Source organism: Squalius cephalus (genome assembly GCF_949319135.1).
Source record: "Squalius cephalus genome assembly, chromosome: 18".
In the NCBI taxonomy this organism is placed as follows: Eukaryota; Metazoa; Chordata; class Actinopteri; order Cypriniformes; family Leuciscidae; genus Squalius; species Squalius cephalus.
In genome coordinates this window covers 18857365-18876311 of record NC_137139.1, presented here as the reverse complement: position 1 = coordinate 18876311, position 18947 = coordinate 18857365, and the positions used below count along the sequence as shown (strand labels likewise).

Genomic DNA, 18947 nt, shown 5'->3' with positions numbered 1-18947 from the left:
TAGTTCAACTTAATGCATTTGTTTAAATGTAGCTAAAATCAATTGTGTGCAACCACTTACGATAAAAAATTGATTAAATTCAACGAATCTTTTTTTTTCAGTGCTGTTGTTCCTGTACTTTCACTGTCATTCCCCAGGAACAACATGAACAACCTATTCCTTCTTATAACAGAGAACTGCAATATGTCTCATGAACAGGTCTTAACTTTACACTGGTAACAGCCAGATCTTTTTAAAGACTTATTTCCTCTGATATGTAAAAAAGCATTTGTTGTAGGTGTTATTTTGTCCTAATATATTCAAATTATGTAATTGGTATCTAATTTATATACATTTTTAAATGTTCTAATTTCTGTATATTTAGATAAAATGTATATAAAAATAAATGTATGTGTTACATTCTGTTTATTATTATATATTACCAGTATTGGGGATAAAGTTACTTTTTAAAAATAACATTACAATATTACGTTACTCTCTGAAAACGTAACTAATTGCTTTACTTACAGTAGTTACTTTAAATGGAAAGTAATACGTTAGTTTTTCCTCACCTGGGCTGGGCTTACTTGGTTGTTTTTAATAACAAAAAAAAACTTACTTCAGCAATAAAAAAAATAAACACAAAATTAACATTATTATTATTGCAGGTTTGTGTAATATTCTGAGTTTGCATTTCAACATTAAAAAGGACACGGCACAACATTAAAAAGTTACCATAGTAAAAGCAAAAACATTAAAACTTCCATAGTAAAAACATTTAATATTGAGTTAATACATAAAATACAAACCAACAGATTCTCACCTGTGAAAGGTTATCTCATTTCTTCTGGAATTTAAATCTTGGCGGATTCACAACCAGAAGCTGCGCAATGTTGTGGCATGATTGATTCTCACTGTGAGTGATAACACTCTGACCGTTGCAAGATGGCGGGCTCGCCAATGTGTCTGGAGCGGTCAAATGTGGCATCTACATATATCTATGAACATAGAAAGTAACAAGACACAAAGCTAACAGGAACTAAACACAGGAAGAGAACACAGAAACAATAGAAACTTCAAAATAAGAGTTCAACACAAGACGGGGAACATAGGCTGGGATCATGACAAGATGAAATATCTTCAGTTTTTATGTTGGATGGTCAAATAATATTGTGACCTCATTGGCCTAGCACAAGTGTGTTGAAGTAGTAGTATAGAATTAGGTGATGATGAACTTGCCTGTTCAGCTGGTCAGTGTATTATACCCACACAACTGTGAGTCATGCACAGTGTGAGTGTGTATAAATTGATCTCACACTCTCTGTGTGGCTCTCACTTTCTGTTATACTGATCATCTAGAGCATGACTGGAACAAACAGCATGTGCACAGTAGCTGGATTCTCTGATGTTGAGATATGCGCCTCTCACACACTCCACGATTTTCTCTCCAACTCTTTTCCTTATAAATCACACAAGTTCCACTTCATTGAGTGTCTCTGAAGCGTAACAGCAGCCTATCCACCACAATCCTGCTAAAGGCCTCCACGCTCAGCTGACTGTGACCTCCCACTGAGGAGCAGGCCATTGGCTCAGGGGAGAAGGGGTCAGAGGTCTTTGGTTAACAGGGTTTAGGGATTTTTTACAGTGGTTGGAGAATGTTCTCATAATTGGGTGGTCGTGATTGTATGCTTGATGATCATTTGGTGTGATTTATGATCAGTGTTCACCAGGGCTGCAGTGATTTCCATTTCAATACATTTAAAAATGTAATTTATTCCTGTGATGGCAAAGCTTTCAGCATCATTACCCCAGTCTTCAGAGTCACATGATCCTTCAGAAATCATTGTAATATGTTGATTTAGAAACATTTGCTGCTCAATAAATGTTTCTTATCATTATTAATGCTGAAAACAGTTGTGCTGCTTAATACGTTTGTGGAAACCATGATTTTTATATGCCACTATCCTCCACTAACCCCAATGTCTTCATTTTGCAGACCAGCTGAAGATAACTAACCTCCGTCTGAACTTCACCAAGCTGCACACTCTGGGTGATAATCTGCTGGACTCACGGCCTGAGATCAGAGAGAAATACTACTATGCCATGTATGAGCTGGTTGTCAGGGGCAACTGCTTCTGCTATGGCCACGCCTCCGAGTGTGCTCCTATCGACGGCATCAGGGATGACATTGAGGGCATGGTGAGTTTCCAAACTAGCTAGATGTACATGCTCATTTCGCTTATTTAGACTACCTTTGCTGCCGTAAAATTGGCAGGAAACGAAAAATGCGATAGTGTTTTCTAAGTATTGTGATGTATATATAATGTATATCCGAGTGAGACAGCTTCTCGCACAAGAAAAAATGTAGGGTGGGTCTTGATTTTGTTCATCGGAAAATTGATTCGATGGTTGTGACTTGCTATTGCTGTGATGTCATGTGATTGACAGGTTGTCCCGCCCTCGTGCCAGTAAACACATCATCAGCTGCAAGAGGGAGGGGAAGTTATCTTGATTAAAGATTACAAAGGCATATGAATTAAAAAAATAAATAACGATTTGCACAGATGAATCATTTATATAAAAAACTTTCAATGTTCCATAAAGAACAAGTCAGTCTTTTTTTTATGGTGACTTTAAAGTTAATCTTTAAAAACACTAATAATTGAATAACACTGTTAAATGTAATCTTTAGAAAATCTTAAAATGGATATCCATTTTCATACTGTACATTAAAATGTCGTAATGGCTAAATTCACTTGTAGCATTTAAAATGGTTTAGTTTTTAATGTTTTATTTATATATTGGTTATTTAGACAAAGTAGTATAGAATTATGGACCATTTAGTTATCGACCATGATATGAAAAAAATTACCGGCTTATTGTAATGAGAGACAAACATTAAGTTGCCAGAGAGGTTAATACTACAATATGAGGTGAAGTTTGGTGTTTCCATCTCTAGGTACACGGGAGGTGTGTGTGCAAACACAACACGAATGGACTGAACTGTGAACAGTGTGATGACTTCTATAATGACCTGCCCTGGAGACCAGCTGAGGGCCGAAACACTAACGCCTGCAAGAGTAATTATCAATAACCATAATAATATTGCTCATGCAGTGCATACAGGCATAGATTTCTGATTCCACAGTTAACACTTTCCTCTTTTGCCCAGAATGCAACTGTAACGGTCACTCCAACAAGTGTCATTTTGACATGGCGGTGTATCTGGCTACTGGGAACGCCAGTGGAGGCGTGTGTGACAACTGTCTCCACAACACCATGGGCCGCAACTGTGAGACCTGTAAACCTTTTTACTATCAGGATCCAGCTAGAGACATCAGAGACCCTAGGGTCTGCGTGGGTAGGTGTGAGATAAATGCTAAACATATACGTTTATGCATTGTACTGTGTACGTTTGCTTATGTCTATTCTCTCTGGCAGCCTGCGATTGTGACCCAGATGGTTCTCTGAACGGTGGCATTTGTGATGGGCATGATGACCCCTCTTCACGCATGATTGCTGGGCAGTGCCGTTGTAAAGACAACGTTGAAGGTCCGCGCTGTGATAAATGCAAGCCTGGTTTCTTTGGGCTCAGTGCTAGCGACCCACGTGGCTGCCAACGTAAGTACAAGCAGCTGATAAATATATTTCATGTTATAACCAATACATATCCAATATTAAAAATATTTACTAAAGCCAATATAACAACACTACTGTACAAAATTTGGTCTCTGTAAGATGTTTCTGAAAGAATCTCTTATGCTCACCAAGGCTGCATTTATTTGATCAAAAATACAGGAAAAACATATATTTTGTGAAATATTTTTACAATTTAAAATAACTGTTTTCTATTTGAGTATATTTTCAAATGTAATTTATTCTGATGGAAAAGCTGAATTTTCAGCGTCATTACTCCAGTCTTCAGTGTCACATGATCCTTTAAAAATCATTCTAATATGTTGATTTAGAAACATTTCTTATTATCATCAATGCTGAAAACAGTTGTGCTGCTTATTATTTTTGTGGAAACCATAATACATTTTTCTTCAGGATTCTTTGAATATTAGAGATAGAAATCTTTTGTAACATTATAAATGACTTCTACCACTTTTTATCAATTTAATACATCCTTGCTTCAAATTAAAAGTGATAATATCTTTTTTTCTTTATCTCACTGTCTCAAACCTTTTAAATGCTAGTATATTTTTATTAGACACCTTTCAGAGCACTTCTTTTTTCAATCAAAGTTAGAAAGGAATTAAATGCCTCAGCACTTTTAAACCACCACCTATTTGACGAAGATTTTTCTGATATATTTTACTCTTGATTCACAATCATTGTCTTTCTCTCACTGGTCTGCTTTAGCATGTAAATGTGACCCCAGGGGTACAGTGTCCGGTAGCTCGCCGTGTGACCCTGTTAGTGGAGACTGCTTCTGTAAACGCCTGGTCACTGGACACAGCTGCAACCAATGTCTGGTAAGCAGAGCAGAAAAACAAGCAGTTTATGATTCCCCATACATCTCTCTGAGAACATTTGGGTTATCATTCACCAGTAAGCACTGCATGCTTACTTGTACCTTGTATCCTCTCTACTGGATGGGAACATGAACTGAGAATGTTTGCTCAACACTGTCTGCATTTAGCCCAGGGCCTTATGGCAGATGGTGTAGGTTTGCACACAGCTTAAAATGGAATGAAAGGAAGAACAGTGTCCTGAAATTAGACCAACTATAAATGCATTTAGTATTAGAGTGATGTCACATCATTTTATGGACATATTCCATGGTAATTCTTTACTATGTTTAAAACTGTATTTGGAAATGGTAAGTTGTTAGCACGGCATGGTATATATCAAAGTATCACGGAGTTCCATCCGCATACCATGCCATGGTTCTGTCACAGTATTTTGCATTGTACCTGTAGCCAACAATCTGAATATTAAATGTCATATTGGTGTTTTTATTCTCCTACAGCCTGAGCACTGGGCCCTGAGTCATGATGCCAATGGCTGCAGAGGGTGTGACTGTGATGTGGGTGGAGCTACAGACAACCAGTCAGTATTGTTCAGTTTATGAGGATTCAGACTTTTGGCAGTTTTTAAATAAATACATACATACAATACAAAATAAATATATACAATTTAATTGACATAATAATGATGTACTTTGTGTAATTAACTGTCGTCAGGTGCTCAATGGAAACAGGGCAGTGTCACTGTAGGAGTCACATGATTGGACGCCAGTGTAACCAGGTGGAGTCTGGGTATTTCTTCATGGCCCTCGACCACTACATTTATGAGGCTGAAAATGCCAAACTGGGTCAAGTAAGTACAGAACTGGGAAAAATAAGCAACATGATACTCAAGCAACGGACCAAATATTTTTAATTAAACATAACAGGTGCATTCCAAGTGGCAAAAAGAAAGTAATATAGATATATTCTAAAGATATTATGATCAAATATTTCTTGGGGATGATGTACTTAAATAAAATTTCTGGCCGATTTCAGTACTTACATAATATGAATAAATATTAAAATTTAAATGATTAAATATGATAAAAATATAAACATTTTATAAATAAATAATAATTCCACACTATTTTGTCTAAATAAATTAAACGTAAAACACTAAACTAAAACCAATTGTTTAAAATGCAAGTGACATCACAACACTACATTGTACAGTATAAAAGAATTTCTAAAGATTACATTAAACAGTTTATATTTTATAGGGCTCTGCGTTTGAGGAGAGAGAGTACCAGCCGGGCCGTCCCGTCTTGTGGACAGGCACTGGGTTTGCACGGGCTCCTGAAGGTGGTACGCTGGAGTTCGCCATTAACAACATTCCATATTCTATGGAATATGACATCCTCATTCGCTATGAGCTTCAGGTAAACGCTACACTTGGACATTACATGTCCCCCTATTGGCTTCATAGGCATACTCAGAGAAGAAGTGTGTTATAGGTATACTCATATGCGTTTCTGTTTTTAAAGATGCCACGGGACTGGGAGGAGGTCCGTGTATTGGTGATTAGACCAGGCCCCATTCCTACCAGCAGTCCATGTGGAAACACCATCCCTGCAGATGATCTGCTAACCTTATCGCTCCCCTCTAGTGCCAGGTCTGTGAAACACACGTATGAATGTTTAAAAGGACGATTCACCTAAAAAGGAACTTCTGTCATTATTTACTCACCCTCATGTTGTTGTTTCGTTCTTCTGTGGAACACAAAAGACGATATTTTGAAGTGTTTCAACTGTTTTTGTCCATACAGTGAAAGTCAATGGGTTTCAAAACAACATAGGACCTCACTGACTTTCACATTTTTTAAAAAAATTTCCTTTTGTTCCAAAGAAGAAATAGTCATACAGGTATGGAGTGACATGAGGGTGAGAACATTCAAGTAGGCTTATGTTTTCCTTCACTTCTGTATACCAGAATCTTCTCAGAAAGTAATTTTTACTTATAATATTTCTGTTGTATTGCTGCAGGTTTGTGGTTCTGCCTCAGCCAGTGTGTTTGGAGGGAGGAGTGAGTTACAAACTGCGTGTGGAGTTCATCCGTTATGCTGACAGGAACAGCATCCTTACCTCCACTAATGCCTTTGTACTTGTTGACTCTGTAAGCATAAATCTGTGATTTTATTCAACTGATTTCTTCATGTTCTGTCTCATTTTGACTGGTTCCGTTCTTCCCCTCACCTCCCTAGATTGCCCTTCTCCCTCGTTACTCTTCTCTAGAGATGTTTACCGCGGGAGACCCTGCCTCCGTTGCACGGAAGCAGAGCTATGAGCGTTACCGCTGCCACGAGACTGCCAAGAGTGTGTCCCGCCCACAGATGAGTGAAGTGTGTGCTAAACTCATCACCAGCATGTCTGCCCTCATTAACAACGGCGCGCTGCGTGAGTATCAACAATGAATTTAGGGGTTGAGATGGGAATATTGGGGTTTGTTTGTATTTGTTATTATTAAGACAAGTATTTTCCTCCCGCAGCTTGTGAGTGTGATCCTCAGGGTTCTCTCACCTCAGAGTGTGATGTCCGTGGGGGTCAGTGCCGCTGCAGGCCCAACATATCAGGCCGGCGCTGTGATAAATGTGCAGCGGGGGCTTATGGATTTGGCCCTTCCGGGTGCAAACGTAAGAGACATTACCATTCAAAAGTTTTAGATTTGTACATTTTTTTAATGTTTTTAAAATAAGTCTCTTCTGCTCACCAAGGCTGCACTTATATAATCCAAAATACAGCAAAAACAGTAATATTGTGAAATATTTTTACAATTAAAAATAACTGTTTTCTATTTGAATATATTTTAAAATGCAATTTATTCCTGTGATGTAAAGCTGAATTTTCAGCATCATTACTCCAGTCTTCAGTGTCACATGATCCTTCAGAGATCATTCTAAAATGTTGATTTTCTGCTTAAGAAACATTTCTTAGTTGTGTAAAAAAAAAAAAAAAAATATATATATAATAATAATTCACAGTATTACTGTTTTTGCTGTATTTTGGATCAAATAAATGCAGCATTGGTTAGCAGAAGAGACTTTTTTTAAAAACATGAATAAAACTTACTGATCTAAAATGTTTCAACGGTAGTGTACATCAATAACATTTTGCATTTTTGTTTTGTTTTCTTTGTTTTTTCTTTCCTTCTTTTACATTTGTATTTGTTTTTCTTTCTTTAGCTGTTTTTTGGTGTTATTGTAGTTTGTTCCTTTATTTGTTTCATTTTGTTTTTTTTCTTTTGTTTTTATTGTAGATGTTTGTTTTTTGTTTTGATTTGTTGTTTTGATTTTTTTCTTTCTTTTTGTTTGTTTTTGTTTTGCATTTGTTGTTGCTGTTTGTTTTGTGTTTATTTGTTTCACTCTTTTTATGTTTTTGTTTGTTTGTTTTTTCTCTTTTCAATTTTATTCTTTGTTTTTTGTTGTTGTTGCTGTTTGTTTTATCTTTGCTTCTTGCTTTTTATTTTTTTTCATTTTTATTTCTTTTTGATTGTTTGTTTGTTCTTTTATTCCTTACTTGCTTCATTCATTCATTCATTCATTTTTCTCTTTGTCTTTAGTGTGTGAATGTAGTTTGGAGGGCTCTCAGAGCCGTTTCTGTGACCAGTACACAGGACAGTGTCCATGCCGGCCTGGTGCGTTTGGTCAGCGCTGTGATGGTTGTCAGGCTGGACACTGGGGCTTCCCGAACTGCAGGTCTTGCCAGTGTAACGGCCAAGCTGACGAGTGCCACCAGAGGACTGGAGCTTGTCTCAACTGCAGAAGCAATACAGCAGGGGACCAATGTGAAAGGTACAAGTAATAAAGCAGGCATTTTTGACGTTTTAAGCTGTATGGTTGATTTGCTAATCACTAACATTTGAGGACACTTAAAATATTTGAGAACAACAGGATTTTTAAAAGCCTGCAGGCACACAGTGAAAATGGTTGATTTTTCTTTGATGTGTCTCTGCCCATGCTAATGTAATAGATACCTCCTGTCACAGGTGTGCTAATGGTTACTATGGAAACCCGGCCCTTGGTCTAGGAAATCAGTGTCGCCCCTGCCCCTGTCCTGAGGGCCCCAACAGTGGACGCCACTTTGCCGCCTCATGTTATCAAGACAACCGCAACCAACAGATGGTCTGCAACTGTAACCAGGGTTACACAGGTATTTTTGACCCCAGATTTTTTTTTTTCTCTTCCCAGAGATGGATGGAATAAAATTAATAAAGATGAGGTCCGGGTCATGTGCCGTTGCATTTCTTGCATACATGCAACAAGAAAATGTAGTTCTTGTATGACTTCCCAAATTAATAAGTGCTTGAATAGGGCTTTATTTTGCCATTTAACACCCTGAGTCCATCTGCATCTGGATAGAATGCAGAAAATGTCATAATCAGAGGCCACTGTCAGTCTAATCAGATGTGCAGTGATCATGTGTGTTATCTCCTGTCCCCCCTCAACTGGACACAGGGATTGTAAAGCGCTCTGCAGGGGCAGTCCTCAAGCGTGAGTAACCATGGAGACCCACCCCACCTCTGCTGCCCGACCTCCATCCCGTCCCTCCCTAGCGCATGGCTCACGCACTTCACATCTGCATGTTCATTTGCAGAACCCTCTCAACCCAGTTTAGCAGTGCTGGGGAGTAACTAAGGCCCTATTTACACCTGATATTAAGATGCGTTTAGTCAATCGAATCAAAAGTGGACGAAGCTAAATACAGGTGTAAAACATTTTGAGCTTGTCCACTTTCGACTAGAGGTAGTCTAAAATGCATTAGACCGGATTGCTTTTGTAATTTAGATGCTCATGTGGACAAATGAGTTCGAACAGCCACAAATGACCGCCTACTCTCTGCCTACTGACCTAACGCACAAACATTATGGGAAGAGCGCTAGCCAGACAGGATTTAAATGTTCGGCATGATCGAGCGGCTGTCAGAACAGAAATGAAAGCTGCTGCTCTCCGTGTGTTTTTCCGTCGTCCCCAGTCACGTTCATATGTTAATTGCGCAGCTTATTTCGTCCAGTAGATAAAAAAGATCTGAAAAAAAGAAATCAGGGCAGAAGTTGTTGAAAGTGGACAAAAGAGACGGATTAAAACACCAGGTGTAAACGAGGATGTGTCTGCCTCATCTACTTGTGATCCAATCGATTAAAACGCATCTTAATACCAGGTGTAAACAGGGCCTAAATGTAGATTGTAATTTTTTTTAAACTAAGCTTTTTCAGTTCTTAGCTTTACAGTCTATCAAAATAAATAGTAAAAATAAATAATTCAACACTAACCTAAAATCTTCTCTCTCTCATTTTAAGCATTGGGAAATCCAGTTCAGTGAATCAGTTTGAATGGATGGTTCATTTACATGCACCTGTTAAAAAAGTACAGTCTTCATTTTTTGTGAGAACTTTTTTGTAGCAATACAAAATAATATTATACTATTTGTTTAAATCTTTTTACAAAAAAACATTTATTCTGTAATTCTAGTTTTGATTTAGTTATCTGTTTGATCTATTCGAATGCTATTCAATTCTGTCATTCAGTTGAGATCCTCTTTGTTTTTGTGCTAAATACTTCTCTTACATAAATTCTACTCTGTTCACTGTTCCTTTGTCAGCCTTTGAGTCAGAGAAGCAGGCGTGTGTGTCTCTACGTAGCATTTGGTTGCAAGAAATTTGAACATAACAACAGAGTGAATGAATACTGTTTAGACAGAATTAATATTACAGCTAAGCTTAGCTAACTGAGCTTCAAAGTGTTTCAGATCTTTTAATGTAAAAAAAATAAAGTAATTTTCACTCTGATGCTTTGTTCCTCATCACTCTTCAGGAGATTATTACACTGGTATTCAGACAGCTGAGCTGAGTATATTATTTGACATTAAGATTAAAATGTAAAATCTTCTGGAGAGTCATTTTTCATAACTTGATTTATGTAATATGTGTTCTTAGACTGTATTCTTAGCAGAGCTTTACATGACGATTTTGTACGAGAGCACTTCCATCCCTTAAATATTTATTTCATTAATAATTTCATTAATAATTGAATACAATCCCCCGAATTACAGTTATTTTAACACTAAGCCACCAAAAACCTTTTGGTTCTTTCCTACTCGGTTTAACACCTTTTCCTTTAGAAATGTGAACCTAATGTTGCTTTCATTAATTATGTACTAAGTTTTACTTAGAAATCCTATTATATATATTTTACAGGTTATGGAAAAAAACATAATGAAACTGAAAGTGCTTTATCCCAAGAAGACTGTGGATTTTCCTGTTGTGGTTTTAGTTTGTGACAGATTTTAGAGCAGTTTTTGAGCTATTCTGGAGAAAATATGAATCTTTAATTCAGTTCAGCATTAAAAAAGTCCTTCGTGTGTATTAAAGTTGTTTTTCTTTTCATCTTTTTTTACCGATGCTTTATGCAACATTTAAAAATTCTATCTTGATGCAACTAAACTGTACTTTCTCCATCAATCAGGTCCACGTTGTGAAGAATGTGCTCCTGGTTATTACGGTGACCCCTCTAAGCCCGGTGGGCAGTGCCAACCTTGTCGTTGCAGTAACAACATCGATCTATCGGATCCTGAGGCATGTGACAAGCGCACTGGCCAGTGTCTCAAGTGCCTGTACAACACTGAAGGAGCGGACTGCAGCGTGTGCAAGAGCGGATACTATGGAGATGCTTCCCGCCGCAACTGCCGGAGTGAGTTTACTTGGGCCTCAAATTACTTTTCTATATTATAGTACAATAATAAACATATTAACACTTTAATTTACCCAGAATGCACCTGCAACTTCTTGGGCACGGAGCGCAGTCAGTGTCTGTCTCGAGATGACTGTGTGTGCCAGCGTGCCACAGGACAGTGTCAGTGTCTGCCTCATGTTATTGGACAAACCTGTGATCACTGCGCTCCCAACTACTGGAACCTGGCGAGTGGACGGGGCTGTGAGTCCTGTGGCTGTGACCCCAACAATGCCTTCACATCTGCCTGTAATGAGGTACCCTCGACTCACAAACTGCACACACTCAGGGCAAATGGGCTTCTATACAGTATCGTTCAAAAGTTTGGGGTCCGTAGAGTCTTTTTTTTATTTTTATGAATGCTTTAATTCAGTAAGGATGCATTAAATTGATCAAAAGTGACAGTAAAGACTTTAACATTGTTACAAAATGTTTCTAATTCTAATGCTGTTCTATTGAACTTTATATTCATCAAAGAATTCTGAAAAAGAAATAATGATAATAAGAAATATTTAATCAAATCGGCTTATTAGAATGATTTCTGAAGACTGGAGTAATAATGCTGAAAATTCAGTTTTGCCATCACGAGTGTAAATAACATTTTAAAGGGATAGTTCACTTTGAAATTAAATTTTGGTATGTTTTAGCTGACCTCAAGGGCATCCAAGATGTAGGTGTCTTTGTTTCCGCAGTAGTTTCAATTTTGATATTTTTAAGTCAAACCGTTTCTTGTCTGTCAGTCATATAATGCAGGTCTATGGTCACCACCACCTCAAAGAGCATGCACAGAGAAGTCCAAATTAAACAATTCCCCATCGTAAGTACACATTGATGGCCTAAGACACGAAACGAGCGGTTTGTGTGAGGAAACGAACAGTATTTATATCGTTTTTACCTCTACACAACCACGTCCAAGTGATCTGAGGGCGCGCGCGCTTCCTGGTGTGTGACGTGCGCTGGCTTAGTCTGTGCAAGCGCCGGAAAGTGTACAAAAGGTAAAAACGATATAAATACTGTTCGTTTTCTCACACAAACCGCAGACAAGAACGGTTTGACTTAAAAATATCAAAATTGAAACTACTGCGGAAACAAAGACACCCACATCTTGAATGCCCTTGAGGTAAGCTAAAACATACCAAAATTTAATTTCAAAGTGAACTATCCCTTTAAATATATGAAAATAGAAAACAGTCATTATAAATTGTAATAATATTTCACAATATTGCTGTTTTACTGTATTTTTGATCAAATAAATGCAGCCTTGGTGAGCATAAGAGACTTCTTTCAAAAAATATTAAGTCTTACCAACCACAAACTTTTAAACAGTAGTGTATATTTATTTATTCATAATATTTTAGCATAGGAAACTGAATGAGAAGCTTGGCTCATGAATATTAATTACATGACACGGTTTGCCAAGTAGTTCGACCTTATTTGCTGAAAGGCAACCAGTTGGCGAAGGCTTCTATGGTCATTGTCTGTTATGGCCGATAACCGAATATTAATTATTTATGGACAATATTACATTTCTGTAGTATTTTGTCTATAAATGAATGAAAAATAAAACACTAAAAACTATACTCAATTGTTTATAATGCTACGAGCGAATTTAGGCATCACTACATTATAATGTTAATGTATAGTATAATAATAGATATTCATTTTCAAAATTTGCTAAAGATCACATTTAACAGTGTTAGTAAATTATTACTGTTATTAAAGGTTAACTTTAAGTAATATTTGAGTATAAACAATTATATATCCATACCGATAAATTAAAAAATCTCTGATTACTGATAAGGTACCATTTCAAGTTGCTAGACTCCTGAGTAGTCTTAAATGTAGCTAGTCCTCTTTTTGAACCCAAATTCATATAGTTCACAGGCCAGTGCCAGTGCCGTGTTGGCTTTGGAGGAAAGACCTGTAAAGACTGCCAGGAGAACCACTGGGGTGACCCAAGAGTACTATGCCGAGGTACTATGATCTTTCAGAGCATTTCATATATTCAGTCTGTATTCACTCTAATGCTAACACATTGTAACACATTTCATCATCAACTCTAGAATCTAGTTTTTGATTCACAAGTAATCCTTATTCACAAAATCCGATTGATTTGGTTACTTCTCCCCCCACAGCATGTGACTGTGACCCCCGTGGCATCGAGTCATCTCAGTGCAACCGTGTGACCGGTCATTGCGTGTGCCAGCAGGGAGTGTCAGGCGTTCGCTGCGATCAGTGTGCCCGTGGCTTCTCTGGCACCTTCCCTGATTGCAAGCCTTGCCACCAGTGCTTTGGGGACTGGGACCGCATCGTTCAGGATCTGGCAACCAGAACCAAAGCTCTCACAGATCGAGCCAAGGAGCTCCACACTACCGGCTTAACTCGAGCCTTCGAGAGAAAATTTAAAGAGTTGGAGGACATGCTGGCGCAGGCGCGGGACATTGTTAATGCCCGCAACGCCACAGCAGAAGCTGTGACCACTCTGATGGGCATGATAGAGGATCTCAGGTACAGTTTGGTTAGAGAGGGAGATACACCACATTTGCAGACCCTAAATTCTGTTGTATTGCCTGAAAGATTAGTTGAGGGTGTTGGCGGGCAGGGGGAAATTACTTCATTACTATACTCAGTTATTAGTAAGAGGGTATATTACTAGTATTATTTATGAGGGCTATTGAAATGAATAGAGAAAATTTGCACAAAATCAGTTTCATTAAGACCTTCAAAGTAAACATTTTACGGGTCATCGTAGGATAAATGTATTAATTTTCTTAGTATGCATTTTTCTTTTAAAAATCCTTAAAAATGCATACTTGTTCTTACTAAGATTGTCAAGTAAAGTAAATTTTACTTTACGTTTTAATTAATGTTACATTAGATTGTGTTTGAAATTAATTAGATTAAATTAGATTATTTAATGAATTAGCAAATGTCTTTTGATTGTATCAGTTGGTATCAGTAGCTAAGAAATTATTTTACTGTGAAACACTTAAGTTTATAATTAATTTTGGAAACTATTTAAGGTTTTCTTTTTGTTAAATACTTATAAATGAGTACTATGACTTGACATGCTACCCATACTTTCACCTAAAAATAATTGAAGTTTAATTTCATATTTTAGTATTTTTTCTCACTTTTTACACCCTTGATGGTGATCAGTTTGGTCCGTTCATCAGCTCTCTTTCTACTTTCCTCTCCCAGAGCTCAGATTGGTGAGACCACGGACACACTGAACCAGCTGGAGGGAGACCTGACCGCTGTGCAGGACAGTAACTATGAGGCCAGTAATGCATTAAGTACCCTGGAAAGAGAAGCGAAAGAGCTACAGCTGAACTCAGATCAGCTTAACCGTCAGCTTGACATCCTCAAGAACTCCAACTTCTTGGGTTAGTCACTAATGATGTCTTACTGTACCTAAAATGCACTTACAGTGGCCCCAAAAAGTGTTATTTTAGGCCATATATACAAATGTTTGAACATCTTTGCATTGTATAATGAAATATCAAAACAAGTGGCATTTATTTATTATTAACTCCCAGGGAATAATCCATTGACTGATCTTCGTTATTGGAGAATTATTTTTTTCTTAATATATATATATATGGTATCCTTCCTCAGGTGCATATGACAGCATCCGGGCTTCGTACAACAAGTCACGTGACGCAGAGCATCGTGCCAACAGATCTACCACTGACATTCCCTGCACAGTGAGCCAATCGGCAGACACCCGCAAGAAAACAGAGCGACTGATCACCCAAAAGAGAGACGATTTTAACCGCAAAAACGCCGCCAACAAACGTACACTCACAGACTTAAATGCAAAAGCTCAGAATCTGGACATAAAGAAAATCAATGAAAAGGTAAGCACCTCTTTGAGATGGGCACCTCAAATTTAAAGTTATAACAGTACATACATACAGTACATCTGGATTGTTCATTTAAATATTTGTGTAGAATTTTTATATTTAAAAAATATTATTTTGCAAGATATATATTTATAATATATAAAATCATTTTTATGTATACAATATTGTATTTTTTTTTATGAATAATAATATTTGATCATTTATTATTATATTGGTTTACATTAGAGCTCTTGATTTGTTATTGTTGTAGGTATGTGGAGCACCAGGTAATGCTCCATGTGTGGACAGCCCTTGTGGTGGAGCTGGTTGTCGTGATGATGAGGGCAAACGCCACTGTGGAGGCCTGAATTGCAATGGAGCTGTTGCAGTGGCCAACAATGCCCTGGATAGATCCAAGCATGCAGAAAGAGAGTTGGATAAAGCTATGGGAGTGGTGGAAGAGCTTTTTAAGCAGGTACAGACACTGATCAATGAGTAGCATGATTAAAGCGTTTTCAGCGTTGACAATTCCTTTTATTAATATTCTCCAGAACGTGTTCAGTCTTTATTCTGCATCTTATGTTGTCTTGATGGTCTTATTAAGGTGGCAGATGCTAAGACCAAAGCTCAGGAAGCTAAGGATAGAGCCCAAGCAGCTTTGGAAAAAGCTAGTGATACCAAGAGCAAGATGGATAATTCTAACAACGACCTGAGGGACCTCATCAAACAAATTCGGGAATTCCTCATGCGTGAGTTTTTAAATATAATATAATATAATATAATATAATATAATATAATATAATATAATATAATATAATATAATATAATATAATATAATATAAAAAAATAAATGACCAAAAATAATAACAAAAAATACATGGCAGATTATTCTCTGCATCTTATTCTGCTTTGCACTTAATAGTATACTTTTGAATTATTTTTCAAATCTTATACTCTCTTTTTTTTTTTTTTACTATTTTACAAATTATCTAAAGAGACTGCTGAATTTTACTTACTAATTAAATGTAAGAAATTATATTTTATTTTATTATATTATAATAAGAGAATAAAACTAAAAAATAAACTATTAAGACAGGGCAGATTAGTTTGCACTTAATACTTGTACTAAATGTTCTAAACATTTTCGTATATTTTCTCTTTCTTTCATTTTTTTATTTTTTCTCATAGAACCTTAACTTACAAATCTTTGAATTCTTTTGAGCTCAACCCCAGGTTCAGTACTATCCCAGAGTTGTCTGAAAACCCTTTAATGTTAACTCTTTGGTCTCTGTCTATATGTCATGCTGAATATTTGCAGAGGAGGGGGCAGATCCGGACAGCATTGAGGCGGTGGCCAATCGGGTGCTGGAGCTCTCTATCCCTGCTTCTCCCGAGCAGATTCAAAACCTCGCAGACGAGATTAAAGACCGCGTCAAGAGTCTGTCCAATGTGGACGCTATCCTTGAACAGACCCAGAATGACGTCCGCAAAGCAGAACAGCTGCTTCTGGATGCCAAGAAAGCCAGGTGACTATCTGCACATATGGTTGTATTGTTTTTATTTGTTTTTGTCTTTAAAATGTGAATGCAATCCATATCTTTCACTATAGGAATAAGGCAGAGGGAGTGAAGAGCACAGCTGAGGGTGTGAAAAAGGCCCTGAACGATGCCAGCAAGGCCCAGGCCGCTGCAGAGAAGGCCATTCAAAAAGCTAGAAATGACATTGGCTTAACTCAGAATCAGCTGGCACAGGTAAAACAATGATCGGGTTAACTTGAATTTTTTGTTCTAAATTGATCGGTTTTGACAACAGGCGTTCTTGCAATCTTTCTAAAGATCCAATCAGAGACCACAGCCCGTGAGAAAGATCTTAATGATGCTATGGACAGGCTGGGAGATCTGGGACGCCAAATAGAGGCCTTAAAGACCAAACGTGCCAACAACAGCCTGGATGCAGCGCGGGCAGAGGAGACTGCTACCATGGCCCGGGACAAGGCCAATGAAGCTAAAGAAGTGTGTGGCAGTCTTCTGTTTGTCATAAAGTGTTTTGTTTACCAGAATTTATTGACTTTATCGTCTGTTTTAGATCCTGGACGGCGAGCTGTCCGATAAGTACCGTACTGTTCAGGGCCTGATGGACAGTAAGGCGAAGACAATGCAGGACGCTAAGCAGAAAGCAGAGCGCCTGAGAGATGAAGCGAAGGCGCTGCTAAAGGATGCCCAGGATAAAATGCAGAGGCTGGCGGGTAAGTGTGTGAGAGATGCACAGAGAACTGGAGGAAGACTATTCTTACAGTTCAGTTATATATATATATATTTCTCCAAAACAGTGCCTTAATACATTATATGTCAAAGACAAATGGAGGATAGAGGGAAATCGGGAATATCTCAGATGGCAATTGGGTGAAACTTTGATAGACACAATGGAAATCCAGAAGCTCATCCCTGCGGAGAGAATTCTGTTGGAAGAATGTTATCAGGTTTTTTATTACAGCAACACAGAAAAGATACAAAGGGAAGGGTGCTAGCTGTTGGAGATTATGTTAGGAAAGGGAAGCTAATCACATTTTTTGGGAGCGTTAGAAATTCACCCAGGTTTGGTAAGAGATTAAAAAGAATTTGGAAGCTGTTTTTGATGTGGTGATACCTGATGGGTGGAATAACAAAGAAAAGAAACTGATGTTGCAGCAAATAAAAAATGTATGACAAACAAATGGTTAAAACCAGAGCCACCTACAGCTGAAGACTGGATTGACATATATATGTAATGGAAAAACTTTCCTTTCCGTTAAGAACCCAGATAAAAAAATTATAATTTGGAGAAAATTGACTGATTATATCAAATCAATTTTCCTGGACTTTTCTTGAAACATAAATAGTCTGTAAAGCTTTTAAGAAATTAGTAACAGCTCCCCTTGTTCTTTTTGTAAAATACAAAACAACTGCATAACTTGAGTATTTTATTTTCATGACTAATGGCATGCTGTACAGAACGGTGTACTGTAGTAGGCATATAATGCAGTCAGGCCAAGGCGGTTGGTTTAGGGTTTTTTGGCATCTCCATGTGGTCCTGTTCAGAATCGCAAATTGACTTATCTAAAATGTAAAATCTAAAATATTTGCTGTTGCACTTAAAGCTACACTGTGTGATAATTTCCCCCCATCTAGTGGAGAAATTGTATATGACTACCCAGTGAATATTAGTTTCTGTTCCTTTCAATTTCGAGGGTGTTTTAACTCCTACGGTGGCCGTATTATTCCAAGATTAACATGGCTTCCAGTTCGACTTCGTCCAATTGCGCCTTTAAAACTATTCATCACCTGTGATCCGTCGCAGCACAGATTTATGTTACAAGGTAAACAATACTTTTTCACCATTGACGCGAGGAAAAGTAACGCAAGTTATACTAGAGGTCGTTCTGGCATTATGCACAACCATGCTATGGTTAGACAAGCAACTATAAAACTTCGAATTTACACAAATAGGCTGGATTACCTGCCAAGAAGAAAGCAGGCAACTTCGGTGTTTTAAAATCTTTGCTCCTCATGAGCTCTTTCCATCTGGGTAAAATTACTCCAGTATTGACTTTGGTCTTGCTGATTTGCCTGTCACCTTGACGTTTTAATTCTCTCTTTCGCTTCCTTGGCGACTCTGCTACATGTCCTCGAAAATAGGCGTGATCCTCCATCAGCAATCTTTCAAATCTGCCGGCAGTCGCGAGTAATCTCCCCCTTGCATTCGTCTCTGTGTCACTGAGTGTAAAGCGCGAAAGGCGAAGCTTGAATTTACAGGTATGTCCCTCTTTGACTAATGTAGTTTCAAGATGGAGGGGCAACATGGCGACCGGCATTCGAACCCCTCCACCCGTATGTACTTTCAATGGCAGAT

General features: G+C 37.8%; 1 protein-coding gene across 2 annotated transcripts in view; it reads left to right on the top strand.

The window, feature by feature from the left end:
* lamb2 (laminin, beta 2 (laminin S)) overlaps nucleotides 1-18947 on the top strand; it is a 36872-nt gene that overhangs the window by 16765 nt on the left and 1160 nt on the right. The window contains exons 8-34 of one of the 2 annotated variants that reach the window (XM_079848793.1): nucleotides 1976-2178; nucleotides 2939-3059; nucleotides 3152-3340; nucleotides 3421-3600; nucleotides 4345-4457; nucleotides 4955-5034; nucleotides 5169-5304; nucleotides 5714-5872; nucleotides 5978-6105; nucleotides 6476-6605; nucleotides 6694-6886; nucleotides 6979-7122; nucleotides 8049-8280; nucleotides 8475-8638; nucleotides 8944-8979; nucleotides 10951-11175; nucleotides 11254-11471; nucleotides 13092-13188; nucleotides 13350-13722; nucleotides 14416-14600; nucleotides 14833-15074; nucleotides 15331-15534; nucleotides 15664-15808; nucleotides 16378-16585; nucleotides 16669-16810; nucleotides 16895-17071; nucleotides 17145-17304. In XM_079848793.1, coding sequence (XP_079704919.1) covers nucleotides 1976-2178; nucleotides 2939-3059; nucleotides 3152-3340; nucleotides 3421-3600; nucleotides 4345-4457; nucleotides 4955-5034; nucleotides 5169-5304; nucleotides 5714-5872; nucleotides 5978-6105; nucleotides 6476-6605; nucleotides 6694-6886; nucleotides 6979-7122; nucleotides 8049-8280; nucleotides 8475-8638; nucleotides 8944-8979; nucleotides 10951-11175; nucleotides 11254-11471; nucleotides 13092-13188; nucleotides 13350-13722; nucleotides 14416-14600; nucleotides 14833-15074; nucleotides 15331-15534; nucleotides 15664-15808; nucleotides 16378-16585; nucleotides 16669-16810; nucleotides 16895-17071; nucleotides 17145-17304 — 4584 coding nt within the window. The remainder of the gene's footprint in view (nucleotides 1-1975; nucleotides 2179-2938; nucleotides 3060-3151; nucleotides 3341-3420; nucleotides 3601-4344; nucleotides 4458-4954; nucleotides 5035-5168; nucleotides 5305-5713; nucleotides 5873-5977; nucleotides 6106-6475; nucleotides 6606-6693; nucleotides 6887-6978; nucleotides 7123-8048; nucleotides 8281-8474; nucleotides 8639-8943; nucleotides 8980-10950; nucleotides 11176-11253; nucleotides 11472-13091; nucleotides 13189-13349; nucleotides 13723-14415; nucleotides 14601-14832; nucleotides 15075-15330; nucleotides 15535-15663; nucleotides 15809-16377; nucleotides 16586-16668; nucleotides 16811-16894; nucleotides 17072-17144; nucleotides 17305-18947) is intronic. The other variant, XM_079848794.1, reaches the window with a different exon arrangement.